Here is a 25,333-nt window from a genome sequence, read left to right on the forward strand (position 1 = left end):
CAAGTATTCAAATTCAAGTGCACTCAATACATATTACCTTATTTAAAATGTTATAGTGTAACAAATACTTGTTTCCCGGTGCAGGGGGGTCCAAGGTTAGGCATCAAATTGGTCATGATTAGTCGCATGATCAACAATCGCGGCCGATCGGTATTGCAATTGTGTTAATTATGTCTTCGAAATATTAATATAAATAACTTGTTTCACTAGCAGAGGGCTGCAGACTTCCGTTGGTGTAGATGTATTGCTTTGTTCATACAATAGGTGCCTTATTAAAATGTTGAGGGAAACCTGTCCAGTTCCCCTGGTATTGTTATTTTTTGGGTTGCCATTGTAAATATTGTACAATATTTAAAATGGCAACTAGTGGAATACTTAGTTACATAACTTGAATTATTTTTACATTTAAATATGTAAATTGTCTACAGTCATATTTTAATATATATTTGTTTGAGATAAAGGATAGCATAGAATATGCGAGTCAAAATTATCTTTATTTCATTGTGCATAAATACTGTTCACTGAGAGTGATAGATCATATTTTGTTCCACTTCACTGCTGTCCTCTGTTCGACATGTAACAAAACTTAATTGGCCGTCAGCTGTAAAAAGGTAACTCAAATTATGTTTAACTAGTCAAAGTATTATATTGACATATCTATATCTTGACGGGTCCAGACCTTTGTTGCTAAAATTAAACTAATCCATTTATTGTGAAATTATTTCAGTGCTTATGAAAAAACTTGATGAATTGCACCTGGGAGGAATGAATGGTTGATTTCTCATGATTATCTACTGAAGATCCTGGCTAACCTGGTGGCTATATTACAAACTGACTTAATGCTAGTGCCCGGACAGATCTAGAGGACTCACCTCGACTTCATCGGCTATTCTTCATTTGATAAGTGCCTACAAAAACTTTGTCTAGGAAACTACAGGTGATCACCACCAAATGAGAAATCTTGTCATTGTCACTATATAGTATCAGTGACTGCGAACTCAATCCTGTGAAATCCTCCTCCGAAGTTGGATCAAGTAAAAGGTTATGATAGAGACTGGAGTTCTTGGCCTATTTGGTGAGATGAAAATTTTTATTTATCTGTCACGGACTGAAAGATTGGATTTTACGAATAACTTAAATTAATTTGCAAATCTGTTTATACTAGGAATTGATTTTATTTAGTTATTGCAAATTATAAACAATAAATGCCTTATGAAGGTTTTTAACAGCTGGCTGATGCGAAGATATATTTTGGAAAGAGAAAATGCAACTGCTTTTGCTGGGCAGAAATGTGAAAGGATGTGGGTTTGATTCCTCACAGGGGCAGTTGAATTTTCTCTCTCTTTCCTAAATATATTTTTAGATCAACCAGCTGTTAAAAAGCTTTGTATGGATAGCAGAGTGACATCATCCTCCAATAAATGCCTTGTTGTGAAAATCGACTTTTGTTTGTTCCTTTTGCTGTTTTCAATTTGGATAGAGACAGGAATCCAGGTTTACAGGAATATGTTGCAAAAGCAAACATACACACAGTGATAGCAAACTACACGCAAGACTGCAAATAAATGTAATAAGTATGAAATATATAGAGAAAATAAGTGGGAAAAATAAATTTGCAAATTCAAAGCAAACACTTCATTATCTGGTATGACTACTATGAGCCGCAAATGCGAGCTGATCTCCCCATTAAAAAGTCTTGCCACAGAGAGCAACAGGCCTACAACGATAAATTAATCAATCATTACACTTCACTCAGTTAGGAAAACTGGTAGCAGATGGCAGCACTACACATAACAAGCATTACACAGAAACAAACTTCACGTCAGGTTTCGCTACATGTACACACACATTCCAACATGTAACAGTTCATTAGAGGTTCCGCGGAGGAATATGGACGAGGTGCATGTCTGGTTTAGTAGTAGTGGTATGATTACTAGAAAGGCCTGGCATTTGAGAAACACTGGTATATACTGTATGCAACTACAATTAAATTACACATTTGATCATTTTTGTCACATCGCAGTCATTTTCTGCACACAAGGGCTAATTAGACCAGGACCTAAAATCTACAATTTATTGCTGATTCCGAACAGCAGCTTTTTTTTTTAATATTCAAAGAGAGGTTGGTATGCTAACCCCTTGATGTGGGACTCTCTGAAGTATAATATATTCAATAAGGTGGTTGTTTCAAGTGACAGCTAGCTTTTGACTTCACCTTACACTTTCTTATAAACATAGGTTGTTAATTAAGGTAGAATTCGTGACTCTAGAACAGTGTTTCCCAAACTTATTCAGCCCATCGCCCCCTTTTCAAAAACAAAATTTCTCATCACCCCCCTGGAAGAGATGTTAAAAACCCACATATTAAAAAGTTGAAAGATGCAGTAGCGAATTTTCGATTTTTTTGCATAAATGTTTTCCTGAAACATTTCTAGTATAAAAAGGGTTAGAAATTCTAAAATAATTACAATTAAGAAAATTACAGTAAACTTCATTGCAAAATAAAAAAAATTAAATTTGTGAATTATAAAATTATAAACATATGCATATAACACAAAACATATGCATTTAGTTGCATTTATTGTGGTCAAAGTAATATTCACATCACACAAAAAATATCCATTAATGCGCAAAACTACAATTGTTACTTAGTTTTAATAAAAATAATTTTATTATTAATAGATGTTTTCTAAGTGTCGCTTGGTTTTACTATGCAGTGTTCTCAAATCCTCACAATTGAATATCTGTAGGTGATTTTGATTTTTGTCGAAAGATTTGTGAGTGCATTGAAACGTCTCGCACATGAAAAATGTTCAGCTACATTAGAAACTCTCAATAACGGACACTCATGGTAGGGCCATCTTAAGAGCATCATGGACCCCCCGTCAAGTGATTTTTCTGAGGCCCTACCTGGGAACTTCTCAAAAAATTCAACTACTTCTCGTTTTTCTCAGCCCCTTCTTTTCTTCAGGAGCCCATGCGTTAAGACAGCACTGATTCACGGGACAGAAAATTTTTGCCGCTAATGAGGAGTGTCCGTTAATGGATAGTAAAATAATCAGTCTCAACGGGAGTCCGGAGTTGGCATAATTCAAAACGTGTTTAAGAGGTGTCCTCACACTGAAGGTGTCCGCTAAAAACAGGGAGTGTCCGTTACGGGAGATTCCTCTGTATATCCCCATAAATTCCAGGCACGGTATTTGCTTTCACAGAAAGAAAAATTAATAGCCATCTTCAAATTTGAACGTCACACCGTCTTTTAATGCTATTTCTGCCAATTTTTTTCGTAAATGTGATAATTGATATTGTTGGAGATTTAAAAGAAAAGTATCGAAAATTGTTATTTTTTTCATTCAGTACAGATTATTTATTTCATTGCAGATTGAAAGGATCTCTTGGGAATACATGATGATCAGAGAGGTTACATAAAAAAAAATATATATTATTTTAATCTCCCTCTCCCCATTGTCAACTGCACCTTACACATTCCTGAAACAATTTAAACTACATTTAACATGTGTTACGTACTCCTATGAAATCGCGTATCCAGAAATTTTATTTTATACAAAATTATTCGCACCAACGCATGTTGGAGTTAAGTGTTCTACTTTGACATGGAACACAAAATAAGGTTTTGATGATAAGTTCCAGTGATTGCATAAAACTTCATTAATGATAAAATTCAGCCAATCCTTAGTATTCAAAGTTCGAAGTTCGAACAAAACCACTTGCAACACGGTTTAATTAGAAATTATATATATATTTATTTAATATGGAATTGATGCAAACTACTCAGCGGTTTCGATTTTATAGTGACTGTCTTAGAAATATGCGCACATGGCTATCCAATTAGAATTAGTGTTGTTGTAACGCACTGAATACGCAATCGTGTTCACACACTCTGAAGCATGGGTCAGCAACCAAATTTACCTGGCAATCTACTGCTTTGACTTTTCCCCTTCGAAGTTTTAAAATTTGATCATTTTTGTCGCACCACAGTCATTTTCTGCCCACGAGAGCTAATTAGACCCGTACCTACAATTTATTGCCGATTCCGAACGGCAGACGTATTTTTTATACTCATCGAGAGGTTGGTGCGCTAACCCCTTGATGGGGGGACTCCCTGCTGTAGTAATTTTTTGCTGCGGTCAAGTCGCCGTTTTTTGTTGTCCACCTGTGTCAGGGAAGTTTTTCCGACAAGGACGAACCGGGTATCGAACTCGCAACACCTCTAAACATCCTTTGGTACTTTAGGCGAGTATCTTATCAACCTGGGCTACCGCGCCCGTTTCAAAATTTAATCGTTAAAATAAATTCATTTTTGAAATTACCGATCTTGGGAGCTCATGAGACATTAGTTGGTGTTTTGGGTTTGTTAAGCAAGTAAATTCTGAAACGAACTCAAACGCGAGTATTTTTTGTTATATTGTAACATGACGACCTGGGATCTCTTACAATCCTGTTGTTCAATTAATCTTGTTTAGGCCCCAGGGTTAGTTGGTAACCGGAAACCACCCGAGGCTTCTGCTGACATTCCGGTTCGGGTCAGTTAGTTCGCTTAGTCTGACAGTCGGGGGTTGGGTTTTCCTAGCCATCGGGCGAGAACGGGGCCATAGGTCGGGCTACCAACGTCCCATATAAATTCCGCATTACATCTATGTCAGAGATCCCAATAGCTCGTCTAGTTACCTTCTCTTTCCCTCTGGGGATTCCCGTGGTTCGTCGGTGGAGGCCACGTCGAGTCGTCATCGTCAAACTCTATTTTAATTGTGCAATATAATATAAATGTTCAGCAAAGTGTTATATAAATGTGCAATATATTTTACCTCCACGCCGTCGGTGGTTCCTAGGACCATCTCACGGTTTATAATGTCATGAGTTTTTACAATGTGCAATAGGCCTAAAAGTTGTGGATCCTGGCCAGATCTCCAATTTGTTATGTTTGGTTGCCAGATTCAATATTATAATGTTTACAATATTTCCTTTTCTCATGAAATTATGTAAATCAGATACAAGCTAATACCGCACCTTCAATGTTGTGATTGGTTCTTCAGTGAGGCATTGTGGGAATGCTGCTATATAAAAGCCAGCTAGAGATGTGCTGAGTTACGACTTCCTTGTTTACGACCGAATCAACGATTTAATCAGTAAGGCGTCACGCCCTGTCATGGTGTGAGCTAGATTGTCTCATAAATACAATGAACTTACAATAGTAGAAGTGTGCCTTGGCACTTATCCCGTCTCATCGCACATAAGGTTTCAATGTTGTCGTCGTGATCCAGTGATCGGTTAGTGGCCATACCGGCCACCGGTGGACCCTCATCTCCAGTTCCATGTGCAGTGGCTGAACTTTCATCCAAACGTGTGTTTGCACCAAAATCGTCTGAAGCTGGTGCCGACGAGTCCTTGGGGCAGACACCTGGGAGTATCTACCGGACGATGTGATAACACGTGAAACCTGGACACGGCGGTGAGATCGATTCATATTTGTTTCATTGTGACAATGAGAGAAAAGTCTGTGATAATTGTGATGATACGTTAATTAATAGTTTAACATATAAAAGGCCTGTGATAATTGTGATAACGTTGATTTAATGGTTTAACAATATAATTGAATAAATGTTATAGTTCTATTTAAACTTTGCCTATTTCATTGTTGTCATCCACTCAATGGTTACTGGGGGGAAAAATATTAAAGAACCGGGAGGTAACGAGATTACGATATCGTTACAATATTACCTTATTTTTTCTGTCATGTTATTTCGGGTGTGAACGGTTCCTTAGGAGAAAATGAAATTTCTCACCAAGAAAGGTAATGAACGTATAAAACAAAGAAGACATCTGATATTTTATTTAGATAATTTCCTATACAAAACATTTTCCCGGCATTATATTCGCTGGGTAAACAAAATATTTGGACTCAAGTCCCACAGGCCGTAATGCCTGCCTTGCCCAGGACCTCTTCGTGTCTAAGTCGGACTCTGGCTAGCTGCCATTTATTTTTCAAATGGCCAGAGTTACTGCGATATTATATAGGTCCATATTTTAAGAAAATGTAATTTTACATTATTTCAAGCGCAGGTCTCTCACTTCTTTCTTGATTAAAACTGACAAGCATCGGGGACTACAATTGACTCTCTCCCTCTTTGGTTTCTTCTACATATAATTCTGAATGACAATCATTCTAAATATTTACCATTGTTTTATGAATATATCTGAAAGCTCGTTAGATTGCAATGAATTTCAACCCTTTCAGCTCAAACATATGAAAAGGAAAAAAATTCGGATGAAACCATGCTAATTAAACGTAAAAATACAATAAAAAATACTTTCAGAGAGATATGATTGATAATATAATTATATATCCTTAAGTAATACTATCAATATAGAGCGCAAAAAACCAACGACGTTCACTAAAAATACCCGGAAATTCATTGGTGTTTATTACCGTGTATTTTTAACGAATATCGATGGTGTTTTGCGTTCTACATTGCTAAAAAAGTAATTTCATCATACTATTAATATACTACGATGCTTAAGAATGAGTCGATTTCGAATTGAGTAAAATCACTCTTGAAAGGTCGTATGACAATGCATCGTTTTCTTTCAAGGAAAAACACTACATAAGTTACCGTAAAAAAAATTTCAATTCAAAAAAATAAATTTTAATAAATTTTCTACTAAACCGACACCATTGCGAGAAGAAATTTCTATCATCCGATGCTGAAGGAGCGTGTATCTCCCCCACCCCATATTCTTCGCAATATGCGAACGAGAAACGATGCTTGTTTGCGGAGATAGTACCAAAATTTCCCTTTTATCCTTATTGTCATAATCAGTGCGGTTACGGATAGCGCTCTTGATAAGCATTAATAGATAGTATAAGCACCTAAACCTAGGAGCTGAGGCCCTTTGTGCTCCCCTCCCCGCAATTAATTTCTAAAAATAAAATGCAATGCACGCTCTCTCTGTCCTGCGCACACGCTTGTCTCGTGTATACGGGACGCCAAGCAACTATATGCCTTTCCCCCTCCTAGTGGCGTCAGAGCCAGGGGTGCTGTGGGTGCTCGAGCACCCACGGAAGTTTGTAGAATGGGTCTGAGCACCCACAGAATTGATTCAAAAATCAAAATTTCCTACATGAATCTCAAGACGGGCACCCACAGGTTCGAAACACTTCCGACGCCCAGCCCCCTCGAATATTTTTTTCATGTCGGCGCCTCTGATAGATAGTACTGCCCAAGTGTTTTACATAAGTCATGAAAATCGGTTAATATAAGAGGATTTAGTAACATCAAAATTTTGATGAAAAAAAATACATTATTGTACTTACGGTGTGGATTCAACAAACATCTCTTCCGCATAACATTCATTTCTTTTTGGACACCATCAAAATTACAAATAGAAACACAAAGGCCCTAAGAGGCAAATTGTCCAACAAGGTGGCTGAAGCTGATACGCATGTTTGAACCATGAAATGGAGGTTCATCCTTCAGTGCCGTCTTAACGCATGGGCCTACCCGGGCCTCACAAGAGTGAGATTTGTATGAAATTTACTATAATTTACATGGCAGGGCCTCAGAAAAACCACTTGGCCCGGGGGCCATGGTGCTCTTAAGACGGCCCTGCCATCCGTTGTGTAACAAACACTTTAGGTATGTGACTTTTTTGCACGAAAATTCAAGACTGCTCATCTGTAATTGATAATTTGGTACTTCCACACACCTTATCTTTGGGTTTAAGTAATTCATGAACAAATACATTACGAAAATTTTCTATTACGGCAGTTCCTCAAAGTGAGCGTCGGGGTTCTTAGTGGTGTCACGACGAGCTGTTGACCATTGATGTTTGTGTCTGTTCCCAAGCGGTTCTTTTATGAAAAAAAAAAACCAGAATGCAAAAAAGCCATAGCCGTAGGTGAATGAACAGGGATGCTAAAATCATGCCCCCACCTTGCTGCAGGGTCCCGAGGCTAGGTTCTTTGATGGGCCACAATCTGTATCGAATTTATAAGGTGGAAAAAAAATAATAACAAGAATCGTCTCGGGGCCCTTAAACCAGAACACCAATACCAGCTGCACTTTTTTGGGGGACGATAGCTCCAATAATGAATAGTCATTAGCAAAACCAGTCATTCCCAGATGGTGTTGAAATCTGCGACAGAAGGCTTTATTGATCAATTACAGCAGATGAAACAAGTACAACTACTGTGTGCAAATATTAGGTTTTTTTTCGCCCATAGGCACGGATATTTACGAAAGCTTTCTTCGGAAAAGGATCCCAGTTTTCGAAAACTTATTTTTTCCTCTCGTCCTCCCATCGCCCCCTTATGCTCATTTGTAGCCCCCCAATCGTGTCTGTAGCTAGTATCGCCCCCTTGAATAGTCCCATCTTGACCACTTTGGGAAACACTGCTCTAGAAGGTGGAAACTATTCTATATGTTCACAATACTGCCAGGCAAAACTTCCTATGACAATGACAGCACACCTTATCAATTTGTTTTAAACCAACTGAAAACATAGTGCACTTATCAAAGCAATAAAACGAAATTTAGTGTTGCTCGCAGTCCGACCTACTCATACCTTTGAAAATGTTGAATGCTCCAATCATATAACTCTCATATGATTGTGGTCTTCTGGTGAAAAATTTTGTCCCTTCATTCAAGTCCTCACAAGTGCACTATATAGTAGCCTTCTCTGCACTTCAATAGATATGGCCTCTAAAACTGTATGGTATATTCAAGACCAAGGCAAACTAAGAAAGTGGAAAAGCACAAGAGGATGAACCCACGAGAATGTAAAGACACCTTTATGAAAAGAAATCAAGCATTCTATTCCCATTTTTGGCTGCTACAGGATGATGCTTTGAAAATTTAACCTGAGAAAATTTCTGAATCATTAAGCTTATCCCATATTAAATATTTTTAACATTTGACCCAAAAAAAAGTGTGTTATTGAAACTAAAAAGGGCAACCATACTCTTTTCAAGTTGAAGAGTCTTGCTTTGTTTTTGGCCATGTTGCAATCAGAAAAATGATTGTTAAAAAAAATGAGAGATAGAAACAGCAAGTAATCAAATAAGAGGCACTAACAACACATGCAGATCATTATGGTTGTGGTGATTCCTGAGAAATCGAAAAAAAGTGAATGGATTTTATTCATTAAAAAATGTTAATTCTTAATAGAAAGCGTCTTACATGATTAATGACTTGATGTTCTTCAAAATGTAATCTGATGCAGTAGATAAAATTGGAAGTGCTTCTCCCCCTCCACTTTGCTGAAGAAGAAACAACAAGCCATGAAGAGTTGATATTCTTGTAGGAAGATACATACTTTTCAAATTGAGTTCCAAAAGCTTTTTTAGTCTTTCTAATATATCTTGCTCCTATGAAGAAAAAATACTGCACATTTATGCATTTTTTAAAGTGCTGAAACAAAGCTTTCTATAACATAAAATTTCATGTGCAAAGTAATAATAACTAATTTATGAAGTATTAATGCATGTTAGGAATAATGTACTTTAACATACATGAACTAACACCTTTTGAATTAGACAGAAAAATACATCAGAAACTCTAAAACAGAGGTCTTCAAATGTTTTTGATTTGTGAGAACCATCAATGTCCATCACTAGAAGATGAGCATCTAACAAGTGGGACAGCAGCAGAGCCCAAAATTACTGAAGCTTTTTATTGGTTCTGAAAAACTATTTTTTTTGTTATTTCTGAAATTATTTCTTTCATCAATTTAGAATTTTTCATTGATCATGAAATTATTCCTTTCCCTTAATTCAGCATTTTGATTGATCCTGTAATTGTTTTTCTCATTAACGGTATAAGGAATCAGCATTCAAGGGAGTTAAAATGCTTGAAACTAGGGTCTCTAACTCAATGAGATGGCTAAGATGCATGGGCGGAGATACGGGATGGGGGCATAGCTCCCCCCAGCGTCAAAGGTGAAGTTGACTGATCTAATGCATATATGAATTGACATCATCATCGTGCCCCCCCCCCAGACTTCCAGGTCTATCTCCGCCAAGATGACAACTCTGTTAGTATCATGGACAATTTTAAATGATACAGCAATTAAATCATTGATCATTTTCCTGTTCGATAGAACATCTACTTAACCATTCAAGTGGTTTTATAAATTTCACTGATCAGAATTTTAACCGGCACAATGCAAATAACAAAACCCTCTGTAAAATGACACATCTTTTTAAAGACGACTACTTTTTCTAATTCTGTGCAAGTGATAGTACTTTCCTCAAACTCAAAGAATGATATAAAAAATAGTAAGAATGAGTAATACTACTATCTTTTTCTGTTATTTATACCGTATGCATAATTTTATACTACCCCAAAGAAAAGGAAAAATTATATTTTGAACACGGCACTCTTCTCCTCTTATCAAACAGGGAACAATAGCTGACTCTGCCCACAGGCTGTTGATCGACAGTTTGGGGTTATAAAAAAAACATGCTCAAAGATGAAGCCAACAGTAAAACTGAGATTGTCATTAATGAAATAAGAATGTTTTAACAGGGCAAGGTATCTTGTGATTGCCACGGATAGGGTCAAATTATGTTGCAGTGTACACAAATTTGTTGTTAAATCATCTAACTTCTTGTCAAATAAAAATAGGGTTTTGGGAAGAACGCTACTTTTAAGTTTAGTAACCTGATAACCTGCATAGTATTATCAGTAAACAAAAAATTATTTCGTTGAAGCGATCACCCCACTGCTTGAGAGCAGTAAGCTTCAGTGAGAAATGCATTAGGATATGATCACAAAATCTCCACGGTACACAAACAGTGCTTCTGTATATTTACGTGCAAATAAAAGTAATGCAATCAGCACATTGTATCTGATGTTATGATTACCTTTGGGCACTGGAAATGCTTCCTTGATTAGCCCCATGATTTTCCATTATTCAGCATATTTAAAAGTGTAATCACGGGTTATAATGCGAAAGTATAAATGAGATAGAGCAGCCATTCCAAAACTTTTTATGTTTGCAGCAACATGTGAATCAGGTTGGAATTTTGAAAATTTCACAGAACACTTGCTTAGTCTCTGAGAACTTTGATGGCAGCCTGAAGTGTAATGACACACAGGCTGGAAATGACAGCCCTGTTATGAAGATAGTTTTATTCCCGCCTGGCAGTCGAGTGGTTAGTGTGTTGGCATTTGGCTGTGCAGGTTATTCCGAGTTGAAGTGTGGATGTCTATTAACTATGATACAGAATCATAAATTAAACCTCTGAAAAATGTAGTTACAGAGTCTCTCGATATTAGAATAATTTCTCTATAACAATATTTCTATTTAGTTTACAAAATATCATTACGTAAATATTTTATTCCAATCTGCGATAAATTTTCTATTTTATAAAGTTTTACATTTATAAAATATACAGGGTCTTTATAATTAAAGTTCTACTTTGAAATGGCAATAAAAGGAAAACTACAGGACAAAATGTCATCAAACTTGGTAATAGTTTACAGGAGGTCATGGAATTCAATTTTCCTCAAAAGTTCAAAAACTCACCACCAGCAGGGAATAGGGCTGTATGCAATATTGTAAAACGAAATAAGACATGAAGACATCAGTTTCAAATGTTTTTAATCGTTTCTAAAACAAAACTGTTTGCGGGTCTTGGCGAAATCGAAAAATGTGATACATTGACATGTCCATAACATTTCTCCTGATACACTGATAAGATATACTGTTGAGAATGCAGTAATGCAATTTAACTTGCTTTCAGAAAATGGTGGATGGTACATTGAACATGCTTTGAAACACGTTTTAGAAATAATTTAAAACATTTTAAACCAATATCTTCATGTCTTATTTCGTTTAACTATATTACATACAGTGGAATTCCCCACTGGTGGTGAGTTTTTCACTTTTTTTTGCAGAAAATTGAAATCCATGAGATCTCCTGTAAACCATTACCAAGTCTGATATTTTTGTCCAGTAGTTTTCCTTTCATGGCCATTTCAAAGCGGAAATTTAATTATAAAACCCTGCATATATATTATCTCCCATCACCACTCCAATAAAAATTAATTTGAATATATATATTTTTCTAGAGGTGTTTTAAAAATAACTTACAATTCCTAACACAGCAGCCGATTTGCATATTCCTGTTATCAAGTATTGAGATATAACCTCATCTTCTGCAGGATGAACTCTTTGAACTTCCAGTAGTGTGTCAAGTAACCATTCAAACTGAGCTCTTTCCATAAATATGTCTGACAGCATGACAACCTGTAAGTTTATAGTACATACAGGGTAGGTAAAAAGTCGGTGTAGAAACTTTAAAAATTCATAAAAACTGGAAAAATAACCGAAATAAAAAAAAGAAATAACATCGATAGGTCACAGGAATTTTTTAAAGACAGGGAAAAAAAACTAAAAAACAGCCAATAGGTGGTGCTGACGTACACAAGTCAAAGAAAAGTTATGCAAATAACGAACAGAATGTCTCCAAATTGCAGCAGTATCTGTTCCACATGACCACCACCACCACAGGGGATAAAGGCTCAATTACATTGGGCGAGTTTACTAGCTACTCGCTGCTACTAAACTCACTCTGTGTAAAAACGTTAGCAAGTAAAATCACCGCTCACTCTGCTAGTGCTAGAAAAGTTGAAGGGTAGGCTACTTTTCTCACTATTCGCCAGCGTTTTCGTTAATTCTCGGGTGAAATATAGGAGTAGCTGCTTTTCCCTCTCGCTTTGGCTCACAACAAAAGAGAAGGATGACAATAGGCAAAAAGGAAAGAAAAAGAGTTGCTTGCTCATCTAGTAAGCGATTTTACTAGTCCTGTGTAATTGAAATTCGCTGCACTAGTGGAAACTGGTGCGCTCGCCAGCTACTTTACTCACTGGAAAATAGCTAGTAAACTCACCCAATGTAATTGAGCCTTAACAAATTACAGGCGAGTCACAAATCCAGCAACAGCAGAGTGCAGCAGGTCCACGTACACAGTTTACACCAGTGAATTGGTTGTGGATTAGGAGCACAAGTTCTTATAACTGTCTCATTTGCATATTTCCACCAAAGTCGCTCATACAAGCGCCACCTATCGGCTGTATTTTAGTTATTATTTTACTGTCTTAAAAAAATTCCTGTAACCTAGCGATGCTAACCCTGCAAACCATTTTTTATTTCTGTTATTTTTCCGGTTTTTATGAATTTTTAAAGTTTCTACTGACTTTTTGCCCACCCTGTATATACCCATTAAATACATAGTGTGATAAAAAAGAAAGGTGTGAAGTTAGTAAGTATCACATAGACATTTACCTAGCAGTGTGGGGGAAAAACTAATTGAATACATTTGTGAGTTTGACATATATGCTACATTGCCATAGATATAGGCACCCCACCTTACCGATTAAAATTTTGCTTTCACCCAATTACTGTTTTCTTGTATTGTAGGAACTGGAAATGCGCTTGCACAAGATAATTTTTGAATAGTTATATGATAATTATAATGTTCAATTCCTTTTCTGAAACAAAACGAATGTATATAGCTGATCAGTGTTACAGCAGCGAGCCTCTCAATCAGCATTTTTAATACTTTTGTGGAAGATTTTAAACTTAATGGAAAAAGTGTTTTGTTTCTTTCAGGTGCAACAATGGCATGATATATTGCAAAACTATTCTCCTTCTTGCTTTTTTCCCTCTCTCTCATCAGCAGACAAAGGGAAAGTGTGGAAAAAGGATCTTAATTAAAACACCATTTCTTTCACCCCATTTTAAAAATGTGACAAATATTCCACACTCCGCAATTTTCTACAGCTGAAGAACAAGTTTCAAAGTACAGTCAGACAAGGTTGGACTGAGATCTCAGACCCAACTTGCGATGTGTTAAAAAGGTAACATCATTGGCTGATGCTAAAAAATTACAGAAATTATATCACGAAACAGATACATGAATTTATACATACAAGTTTAACTGATGGTACCAGTTATCTATATATGTATTAAAACAGCTTTATATTAAATGACAAGAGGCAAGATGTTCAAAAAAATGGTCTCTTAGACTATCCATTACTCTTTATACACAGCAACTGCTTCAAAAACTGGAAAGGGAATGTAGATTCATTTCGATTACAGACTGGGTCTACATCCTAGTGAGTTATTGGCATTTCCTAACCTGGAAAATATTTCATCTAGCACCTGATTTTGTTCTGACAATGACATACTATAACAGCTGATAAAATGTAGCTGCAATAGCACGGATATATATATTTTTTGACTTTGAATGAAAAAGTTTATGTTCACTCTAGGAATAAAAAATTTAACACCTTGAAGGAATGTAAGGAATATGATGAAAAAAAAAATTCATTTGTCTTTAACATGTTTAAAATTTCTTTGAATATGATGAAAATTGAAAAACCAATACAAAATTGTTCTGAGCATGCAATCTTTATTTTAGAACCTTACATGTAAAGAGTGTGCATATACTGCCACTGTGGTGGTCGAGTGGTTATAGTGACGGACTCGCGATGCGAGGATCCGGGTTCGAACCCCACAGTGGTGGTCGGCTGAAGTTGGTTTTCTGTGGTTCCCAACTTCAAGGCGAAAATGCGAGCCGATCTCCCCGTTAAAACGTCTCGCCACAGAGAGCAATAGTCCTACAACGATAAATCATTCAATCACAACACTTCACTCATAGTTTGAAAAACTGGTGGCAGATGGCAGCACTTCACATAACGAGGCATTACACAGAAACACAAAAACTTCACGTCAGGTTTCACTACACGTACACGCACATTCCCGCATGTACCGATTCGTTGAGGGTTCTGTGGGGGGGGGGGTGTGTGGGTGGGATGCATGTGTGGTGTAGCAGTAGTAGGTAAGGCCTCCAAAAAATGGCTCGGGGATCAATGATGTTCTTAAGTCAGCCACCTCGTTGGGCAATTTGCCTGTTGTGGCGTTGTATTTGTATTTTTATAAGAGATGATACAATGCAAAAAAGCATTCATTCAACATTAAAAAACATTCCTGTTGAAGTTTTTGGGGAGAATAAGCACACCATGCATGCAAATGTAACCTGGGGAAGAAAAAGAAACCACATGCATCCATTCTGGCAGTGCTTGTATTATCTGCATCAGACTGGGAAGCAAGAAAGGATCCTGTTTCACACAGCTGCTGATGCAAGTGTACAAGTGTGTTCAGATAGAGCAACCGCCTGTGGGGAAAACACTTACCATACATTCGTGCTGCCTCTGTGGAACTTCCGTTTGCAGCTTCATACTTTCCGTTTGCACACTGGAATAACTTCACAGGGCTGATGTCCACATCTTTTATTCACTGTGACGCGGATTTGCATACAGTTTCTTCTTCCCCAGGTTACATTTGCAGAGATTCCATTGATTGATGTGCTATAACGCATCAAATACCCGAAATTTCGGGAAAGGACGAATAAAAATTTGGTTCACACATCTTCTGCGACACGTTCTTTTCTAGTTCCAAGATGACCTTTCCCTTTTTTTTCTTTCCCTAACTTTTTCTTCTCTTCACAGTCTTATCACGATCGCACGCGACCTTGAAAAAGTGGTTTTACTACTTCGTATACTGTACTGTATAGTATTGATATACACGCGAGTTAAAGATATTTAGTTTCCCTTAATGAAGGGCCGTGTACAGAATTTTTAAAGAGAATTTCAGAGTTTTTACTCCCCTACAGATTTTCTCCCCTCTGGTTATATATCGGAAATTATGGTACTTTCGCGGCTATCTGCCGGCATTCAAAGACAGTAGTCTATAGGCGTAAATTCGCCTTGTTCTTACAAGATTGCGAAAGCACATTTTTGAAAAATCGTAAAAGATTTGGAACGCCTGTTCAAAGTACACTGCTGGCCACCGTAAATGCAACACCCTGAAGGAAGCATGCAAATAATATTAAATTTACAACATGCATTAGCAGAGGTGAGATATGCAAATGATTAGAATTTCAGCGCAGACGCACATCACGTGCGCCTGTGGCGCCACTTCAAAGCGCTATTTAAGGCTTGGAGATTTCGACGATTTGAAGTACGGCAATTGTGTTTTTCTTGTGGTTTTTTCAAAAAAACGATCAATTATGCCTCGTAGAAAACAGCGATCATCTTTTGATCAAGTATCCGAGTTCGACAGAGGAAGGATAGTGGCCTACCGAGATTGTGGATTATCTTTCAGGGAAATCGGTAGTCGTGTTGGACGAAACCAAACAACTGTAATGCGGATATGTGATCGTTGGATGCAGGAGGGTACGACGGACAGACGTGTTTGATTGCATCCACCTCAGTGCACCACTTCACAACCACATCACGAACCATAGCACAGCACATTCAGTCTGTACCGCATCATCCAGTGTCTGCGCATACCATTCGACGCCGTCTACATCAGAGTGGTCTGTCCGCAAGACGTCCATTGCTTCGTCTACCCTTGACGCAGAACCACAGACGTCTCCACCGCCAATGGTGCGATGAAAGAAGGATGTGGACGGCACAATGGAATGAAATTGTCTTTACTGACAAGTCACACTTCTGTCTGCAACACCACGATGGTCGGATTCGAGTCTGGAGACACCGTGGAGAGAGGATGCTGAACAGCTGCATTATGCACCGCCACACTGGTCCTGCACCGGGTATTATGGTATGGGATGGTATTGATATCACTCTCGCACTCCTCTAGTACGCATTGCCGGTACTTTAAAAAGCCAGCGCTACATCTCCGAGGTGTTGGAGCCAGTTGTCCTTCCTTACCTTCAGGGCTTGCCCACAGCCATATTTCAACAGGATAATGCGCGACCACACGTGGCACGCATTGTCCAAAGGTTCTTCGTCAATCGCCAGATTGAATTGCTTCCCTGGCCAGCTCGCTCTCCGGATCTTTCGCCGATAGAAAACATGTGGTCCATGGTTGCTCAACAATTGACCCAGATTACATCCCCAGCTGCCACACCAGATCAACTTTGGCAACGCGTGGAAGCTGCTTGGTCTGCTGTACCCCAAGAACACATCCAAAGTCTCTTTGAATCAATGCCGAGGCGTGTGGCAGCGGTGATCTCCAACAATGGCGGCTACTCTGGCTACTGATTTTGGCAGGAACCACACTTCACAGAAGTCTATAAATTTAATCATTTGATGCTTGGTCAACATGTTATCTACAAAATAAATATTGTTGCGATATCTCTTGTCTTTCTTGGTGTTGCAATTTGGGTGGCCAGCAGTGTATTTCAAAGTTAACTGGAAGACAGGAAAAAATATTTTTTATTAGATCGGTCAAAGCGTTTTTGCTGCTAAGTCTTCAGGGTGGGTGTTGAAAGGATACCCCTTTCTCACTCAAACATTACCGTTCCCATTTTAAACGGAAGTTTCATTTTATTATTATTACTCCTATTCGCAAACAGATTCATATACACAGAAGAAGCATATACACTTGTATATGCTTCTTCAAGAGTTATTGCAAGAAAAAGAGCTTTCTTCTTTATCGTCGTTTGATGACATAAATGAAATATGCGTCTCTATCTTGTTTGGCAGAGCCATTTGAAAATTCATTTCTTGGCAGCTGCTCTGGACTCCTATAAACAAAGTTGCTGTCAACAAGATTTTTTTTCTCACCCACACGCTTTGACGTACACTGGATACTTATCGTTCGTGATGAATATACACATTTCAAAAGAATTCGCACTTCTGCTTGAGCAGCTTGTTGGGAGGAAGTAATATTTTTTTCGTCGAAGGCGGCGAGCCGAAAAAGTCTGAGGAATATCACGAAGACATGAAGGTAAAGTTTTGAAAATCTAGTTTGAAAGAGTAATGCTCATTTTTGATTCAGTTAGCCTCATTATGACAGACACTATAGATCCCGTGCGAAAGACTGGCCTGGGGCCCATTAAAAATCCCAGTCCAGGGGCTCCTGCTGCTGAATGCTGGGATCATGGCTCGCAACCTACGCACGGATAAAAAACTGAAATTGTCTTGACAAAAAAAGGATATCAACAACAGGTTGAAGTAAACAAACGAAATAATATGTGGATGACTCTCTCGTCAAATTCAAACTGCTGCAGCCGGTAGATTATTATGAAATATTTAATTATACAGACCCGCAAGAAAAATAAAAAGCGGCAACACAACGGTAAGTTGTTCATAATTTGTTTCACGTTATAATTGGTAGCATATCCGGTCCAGGAAAATCATACGGCGTAAATTAGATGAGAAATAAAATTGTAAAATTCTGAAGAAAAAAAGTAATAAGAAAAAATGAGGATTTTTTCTCAATATCTGCCTTAAAATAATAAACAACTTGCACAAGCTTTTGTAACGACCATGGCCCCACATCCTGCCACAAGACCCCTCACGCTGTGATCTTTGGCGGGCCCCCTTCACACCAACCTTTCAACAGCCCTTCTATATAGTAAACTTTTAGTATAAAAAATAAAAAAAAAATGACAAGAATTGTCGCAGGCAATGTCCGGGCTGGAGCCCTGTCATCCCAACTCTTGAGGAGTGTGCCATGATAACGATAGAATACCTTATCGAATTTTTTTTCCGTGGGAAATATGTACCTCTTTCTATTTTAATTAGTGTTATCAACAGTTTATTTCAACAAAATTTGGAGAACAGTGAAAAAAAAAAATTCCAGGAAAATTCTTCATAACGAATTTACAATCTCACGTGTGAGGAAAAAATGCACGTGTTCGGAACACGTAATGAAGGGGCGGGTAAAATTACAACCAATAGAGATAAAGGATGCAGAGTGATATCAAAAATTGGTACAACGGTTTATTTACATCAGGACCCACATTAGAGCGAACAGAGTATAGGTGCCTTGACACAGGATGTAGGGGCTATGGAGGGGGTAATAGGTAGGAGGCGCAAAAAATAAGTCCCGCACAGGTACAGATTTTGTCTTGAACTGCATGCTACCGCACAATACCCCATATTAATTAATCTATAAATATTTCTTAAATTTTAATAAAAACCAACTTTTGAAATTTAATTATTTTATAGCTTAATTCAGGGAATTATTTTGCGTTTGAAAATTCTTAATGTTATCATTAACCCTTTGATAAAGATGTTTGTCCAGTTACTTTCAATATGCTTAATTAGGAAAGCAATATTGCAAAAAGTGTAATAAAACTAGGCAAATATACGTTTAATGAAGCATAATTAATGCAGATTAATTAGAAATGATTTACAATATACAGGGTGATTATAACTAAAGTTCAAATTTCAAAACACTAAAATAAGAACTACTGGTTAGAATGACTTGAAAATTTTCATGACTATTCCGAAAGAAATGGAATTTTGCATGAAGGGGAAAAAATACTTTTAATTGTAAAATAAAAATGCTGTACTCAACCAGCACATGGGAAATTTGCTCACAGAATGAAAATGATAGCCAGTCAGGACAAAATTATAACTTAATTAGTATTGCATGATTTTATAATTCATGGAAACCACAAAAATTAAGTTGTTTAAACAAACAACTACAACTTACAAAAGAAATGTTAATATGTTGTTCACCATGTTCTGGCTGTGAGGTGGAAGCACAAACATGCTTTTTCAACGACAGATGAGTATGTTATGGTAATGATATGAATGTGCTTTCAATTCAACTAAGTTTGCCAATCCGACCACTGCACATAACATTTTGGGGTATCCCCAAAGCCAAAAGTTGCAAGGGTTATAGCAGCGTTCAGGTGTCGTGTCATCCTGTAATTGTCAAAATTGTTCTTCAGCAGCCGCTTTGCTGATGTTGCAATGTGCATCTTGACAAAAGTTGTGGGTTCTCTGTTCCACCAGGGATGGACAAAAAAAAATTAGGCACTAGCCAAATTTGCTAGGAGTGGAGCATGTTTTTCTCCCTCAAGAAAAGCGGTCCTATATACACTCATTGCCATAAAAATTTGCGCACCCAGAAGAAGTCAAAATAAAACGAAATTTTACACATGTAAGTACTACGTTGATATAAGTAAGTGATTAGAAAATCCAAGAAAAAGGATAATTTATTGCAGAAAAAAGTACAGATGAACAGAAGTTTTAGTACTCTGTTGGACCCCCTCTAGGGCGCATGCATGATGCGATACGAGCGGGCATTGAGGCATACAAGTTCCGTATGATGCCCTGAGACATCTCGTTCCACAGTTGCTGTAAATGTGCCTCTAGTTCGACCAACCTCGTAGGGTGTCCAACTTGCCGTCCCAAATGATCCCAGATATGCTCGATTGGCGACAAATCTGGGGATAGAGCAGGCCAGGGAAGGGTGGTAATGTGGCGGAGGCAGTCTTGTGACATCCTTGCTGTGTGTGGCCTAGCATTGTCTTGTTGAAAAATGGCTCCTGGGAGCCCTGCCATGAGTGGCAACACATGTGGCTGAAGGATGTTATGGACGTACCGCTGGGCTGTCATTGTGCCATGGATCAAATTGACCGTGTATCGTAAGCAATGGCACCCCATACCATGACACCAGCTGTGGGAGCGGTGTGTCGCTGTAAAGCGAAGGCAGGATTGAAGCGTTCACCACGGGGCCTCCACACACGAACACGATTGTCATCACTGCTCAAGTTTAATCTCGATTCGTCGCTGAAGACGACCTGGTTCCATTCCGTTGCAGTCCAATCCCGTCGTGCTCGACACCACTACAAACGGAGGCGTTGGTGGGTGGGTGTCATTGGCAGCACACGTAATGGGCGCCGCGCTCTACGCGTGCGTTTCGGATGATGTAACGGTCTTCTCGACGACTGGTCTGTCGAGGGCGTCCTGAACCTGGTCGCCGTGTAGATGATGTCTCTTCTGTCCACTGGTCCCAACACCTCCTCACAGTAAAATCAGAACAGCCTAGTTGACGAGCTACTCACCGAGCTGACCACCCAGCTTCCATCATCCCGATGATTCTTCCCCTATCGAACTCTGACAACTGCTCATATGGTCTTCGACGGCGGCGTAACGGCATGTCTACCTCAGCATTTCCTTTGCAAACGATTAAATACACTCCAGCAAGCTCTGCTTACCTGTTTTGTACTCCAAGGAGAATGAAGTTCAACGCCCTCTAGTGGCATTACGCAATGATGCACAATCACGCTGCATTTCTAATCATTTGCATATCTGCCCTACATGTACCTTCAGGCCAACTTTCGTTTCGATCCCACAATTATTTCCTGGTGCGCAAATTTTTATGGCAATAAGTGTAGTTTCATTTTTTTCTTACTTTTCCAGGACTTTATGACATATTCCTATACCGGAGGGCACATTATTACAAAATCAAAAAGATTTGTGTCATACTTACACATCATTTTAGTAATGATGAATATAAAATTTTAGGCACCAAAACTGATTTTCTAGTCACCATGGCGACTAGAATTCGTCCTAGCTATCCACACACTGATGCTGTTAAGTGCAAAAATGATGTGGTTGCACAAAATAGATTATACCGCTACCCGAATACAGTATCATCTACTTGTACATTTTGAAGTATTTTTTTCTTTCGATAAATCTTTTTAGACAGAAAAAAATAAATATTTTTCATTGCTTCCAGGAGTATCCATGTAAATTTCAAAGTCATTCTGACCAGTGGTTATTGTATAGTGTTTTTGAATCAGAACATGAATTATAATCACTCTATAAATAGCTGATTATTTATCATAAATCACTTACTACTGAACAGTGGAACTTCGATTAACTGGCTGCTTCTTATGAAAAAAAATGGAAATGTCCGTGAAGTAGTGTAACTACTAGTACACTGCTCTTTGTCCTTTTGGGGCAGCTGGTGTCTTTTTTGGATTATAAGACCATCTGCCCTTAGCATGATAGTGACATCACTACCGTAGCTGCTTCTTTGCAAAGGAAAAGAAACAAAAGCCTATGAGATAATACACCACCACCACATACAGTTTAATCTTGATAACTCAACATCTATTATTCCCTTGGTTAGCACAATACTAATTTCAATGTAGAAAAAACTCTCCAACTCGACACATGTTTGGCTAAACTCTGCTAAAGTCAAACCTGATCAAGGAATTATCCTAAGTATGAAAACTTCTTACAGAAAATTACAGACCAAAAAAATTTGTAAATTTGTGGATGTTGGAATGGACGAAAAAAATTCTGTTTTAGATGCTGTTGAAATCGTTGCATGGAAGTCAGTTACGAGTGCCACGATTTGGAACTGCTTCCACCATGTTGGTTTTTGTTCTGAGTCTTTGGAAAACGATAATTTATCTGAAGATTCTTCTCATATTACATGTGGATAAAACATAAATAATGCTATAACACCACAGGTGATTGTATTGAGGATGAATTTGTGAAAATTGAGTCTGATATTGTAACTTCAGGACTTTTAGAAGACGACGATATTCCAGAATCAATCAACCAAAGAGCAAGTGCTTCATGTTCCAAAGAAATAGAATCAGAAAGTTCTGATGAAGAAGTACAGTCGTATCCCATTACAATGAACTCCAAGAGACTGGAGAAATCTTTTTGTTATAACGAAATTTTATAAAGGAATCCCAAATTCTTGCATAATTCCTATGTAAACTTATCTGGGGATTAGAAAAGTGTTCGTTAAAATGAGATTTTCGCTACACTGGTATTCGTTAAAACAGGATTTGACTATCAGCACCATCTTGCCATGATGCATTAAAAACTGTAGATGTGCTACGTCGATTCCTACGCATTCAAGAAAAAGCCCAACGATCACGTTGGGCTGAATAGTGTAGAAGAATTTTTGTTTTCTGTTCGGGAAAAAAAGCAAACACATATACTTGATTATTTTTCATGAGGTAAATTTTTTTTATATGTTTTGATCCTATTATGAAACAACCCTGAATTAAAATGAATGAGAATTAGCACTTTATTTAATGGAATTGTTGGAATGTATATAATTATGTACACAAAAACGATCAAACAAAAATTTAGAGCAAAACCCAGTTAACTTGACATCCGCTTAAGTTGACATGTTTGTTGAGTTACTGAGATTCCAAAGTTATCAAATGAAGTAAGAATGAGAAATTGTTTTATACAGTATATATAACTCCAAGAATTTAAAAAAAAACCTTTTTATATGAAAATATATATATTCATATGAGTTTTATGAGATTATTTCAAAAAAACCACTTATACTATCTTTCACCATTTAAAGATATACCAAGAATAGAAAATGTGGTGTCCATTTTGGCTAATAAAGAACCAAAACAATATTTTCAAGGATAAAAAATTATATTTTGGCCACTTTTATGCGATTTAAAAAAATCCCACTTTGTTAAAACCAAAGAACATGAAATTCAACTCTTAGCAACCTTTCTTTCATACAACTATTTTCCTTATAAATTGGCTGTTTCAAGCAATGCATTAAAAAAAGCAAAAACTCTAGTATTATTGGAATAAATGCATTATGTTCAAAAAGTAATAAGTATGTAAACAAAATAGTTACCGATCTAACAACTTCAGTGAGAAGAATAAGAGGTGTACATGGGCAAGCAACAGGAGACAACCACTGACTGTAAAGGTCTAAAAGAAAGTGCAAGCAGGAATGTATATCTAAGCCAGCTGTAGCTAAGCTCTGCTCTCTCTGTTGATGGCAGGCAGCACCTGTCAAAGTTGATGATAAGGGACTAGAATTCGATGATGCTGATTCATCAGGATCATCATTTTCTTCTAGAAATCCTGCAGCTGTGCATAAATACTCTAATGAAACCTGAAAAAATTGAAGTATTTAATTTTTTGTTTATAAATATATGCTTCACACAACATTGGTCTCTTTTTTTGACAGATTAAAAAAACAATTTTCTTTGCTGAACAGTTTCAGAAAAGTCTACTCAGCCTATTCACTTTTAATGCAAAAAGGGGGGGGGGATATGATAGTGCCACCATATCTGGGGATTCAGTACAGTAGAATCCAGTATTAACGAATACCGTTATAGCAAAAATCTTGTTGTCACGAAAACTTTTCTAATCCCTAAATAAGTTTACATAGGAGCAATGCATTGCAAATTCCAATATTACAAAATAAAAATCTGTTACAATGAATGCGAAAAAAGTTTCTGAAATCAACAAAATACAGGGCGATTTTAATTAAAGTTTAAATTTCAAAACATTGAAAAACAAGAACCACTGGTCAGAATGACTTCAAAATTTGCATGAATACCTCTGGAATTTTGTTAAAAATTCTAAAAAATTTACCATCAGTTGGCACTGTACTCGTAAAACAAAAAGAAATTCATTTGCAGAATTGCAGAATGGAAACATTAGTCAGAAAAGGCACAATTTAACTAACATTGCAAAACTTCATAACCTGATCGCTGCGTTAGACCTAACGTATGTGAAAGATATTGTATAAAATCCTCCAATAGCGAATGCGTACAAAACTTTAAAATCTCGAATTGTTCAACATTTTTCGCAATCTGAAGCCTCTCCATTCAAGAAATTGCTACAGGAGTTGGAGATAAGCTACCATCTCATTAATTGTCGAAATGCGATAGTTGGGATCTGGGAAGATCAGCAACGATCTTTTGTGCGTGCTCTGGTTGCAAAGGTTGCCTAGCAATATGCAACAAATATTATCAGTTATTTCTGATACATTGGAAAATCTTGATCAGATTGCGGATAACATAAATGAAGTTTCTAGTTGTTTGCCAGCAGTTTTTGCTATTGGTGGAGGTAAAAATACATTAGAGTCTCTTCAACTTGCAATTAGGGATTTAACTGATAAAGACGAAAGGCTCTCTTGATCCAGAATTAGACAAGTCCGATCTTTGAAAAATAAATCTAAATCTTGTGAGAGGACAGTGTGTATCTGGGGATCAATAAAAAAACTGTAAGCTTTATTGGTATCATTTTCGATTCGGCAAAAAAGCCAGCAAATGTACCTCCCCTTGTCAATGGCAGGAAAACTAGGGGGCAATTCTGTTCTAACGGCGACAGATAATTGCCTTTCTCCTAGTCGTTTATTGGTCTATGACAAGTTAACCAGTTTCCGATTCCTTGTCGATTCAGGCGCGGTTGTCTCATGTTTTCCTAAGAACTTGACCAACTTTAAGCGACCTGAAAATTTAGAATTATTTGCGGGTAATGGCTCGAAGATTTTGATACATAGTAGAAAAAATCGAGAATAAGATCTCAGTCCAAGATGTTTTTCATGGCACTTCATTGTAGCCGATATATCTCATCCTATCATAGGAGCAGATTTTCAAAAATGGATCTGTGCGAAAGATTGTGGAGTTTTGATTATGTGAAATCATGTTTGAAGGCTAGAAAGTGTAACATATAGAGAAGTGATATTGAAACCATATGGGATGAGCTTGAAAATAAAAAGTGCCATAAGCTTATTGTAGGAGTTA

General features: G+C 37.5%; 1 protein-coding gene across 1 annotated transcript in view; it reads right to left on the bottom strand.

Moving 5' to 3' along the window:
* Window positions 1-25,333, bottom strand: part of htt (huntingtin) — a 441,906-nt gene that overhangs the window by 56,822 nt on the left and 359,751 nt on the right. Inside the window, exons 47-49 of the mRNA XM_089233919.1 lie at window positions 23,428-23,691; window positions 12,115-12,270; window positions 9,198-9,385 (exon numbers count right to left, since the gene is read on the bottom strand). Coding sequence (XP_089090045.1) covers window positions 9,198-9,385; window positions 12,115-12,270; window positions 23,428-23,691 — 608 coding nt within the window. The remainder of the gene's footprint in view (window positions 1-9,197; window positions 9,386-12,114; window positions 12,271-23,427; window positions 23,692-25,333) is intronic.

This window comes from Pholcus phalangioides, unplaced genomic scaffold (assembly GCF_987345545.1).
Source record: "Pholcus phalangioides strain wild (caught in Gottingen) unplaced genomic scaffold, Ppha-v1.0 ptg000007l_1, whole genome shotgun sequence".
Classification (NCBI taxonomy): Eukaryota; Metazoa; Arthropoda; class Arachnida; order Araneae; family Pholcidae; genus Pholcus; species Pholcus phalangioides.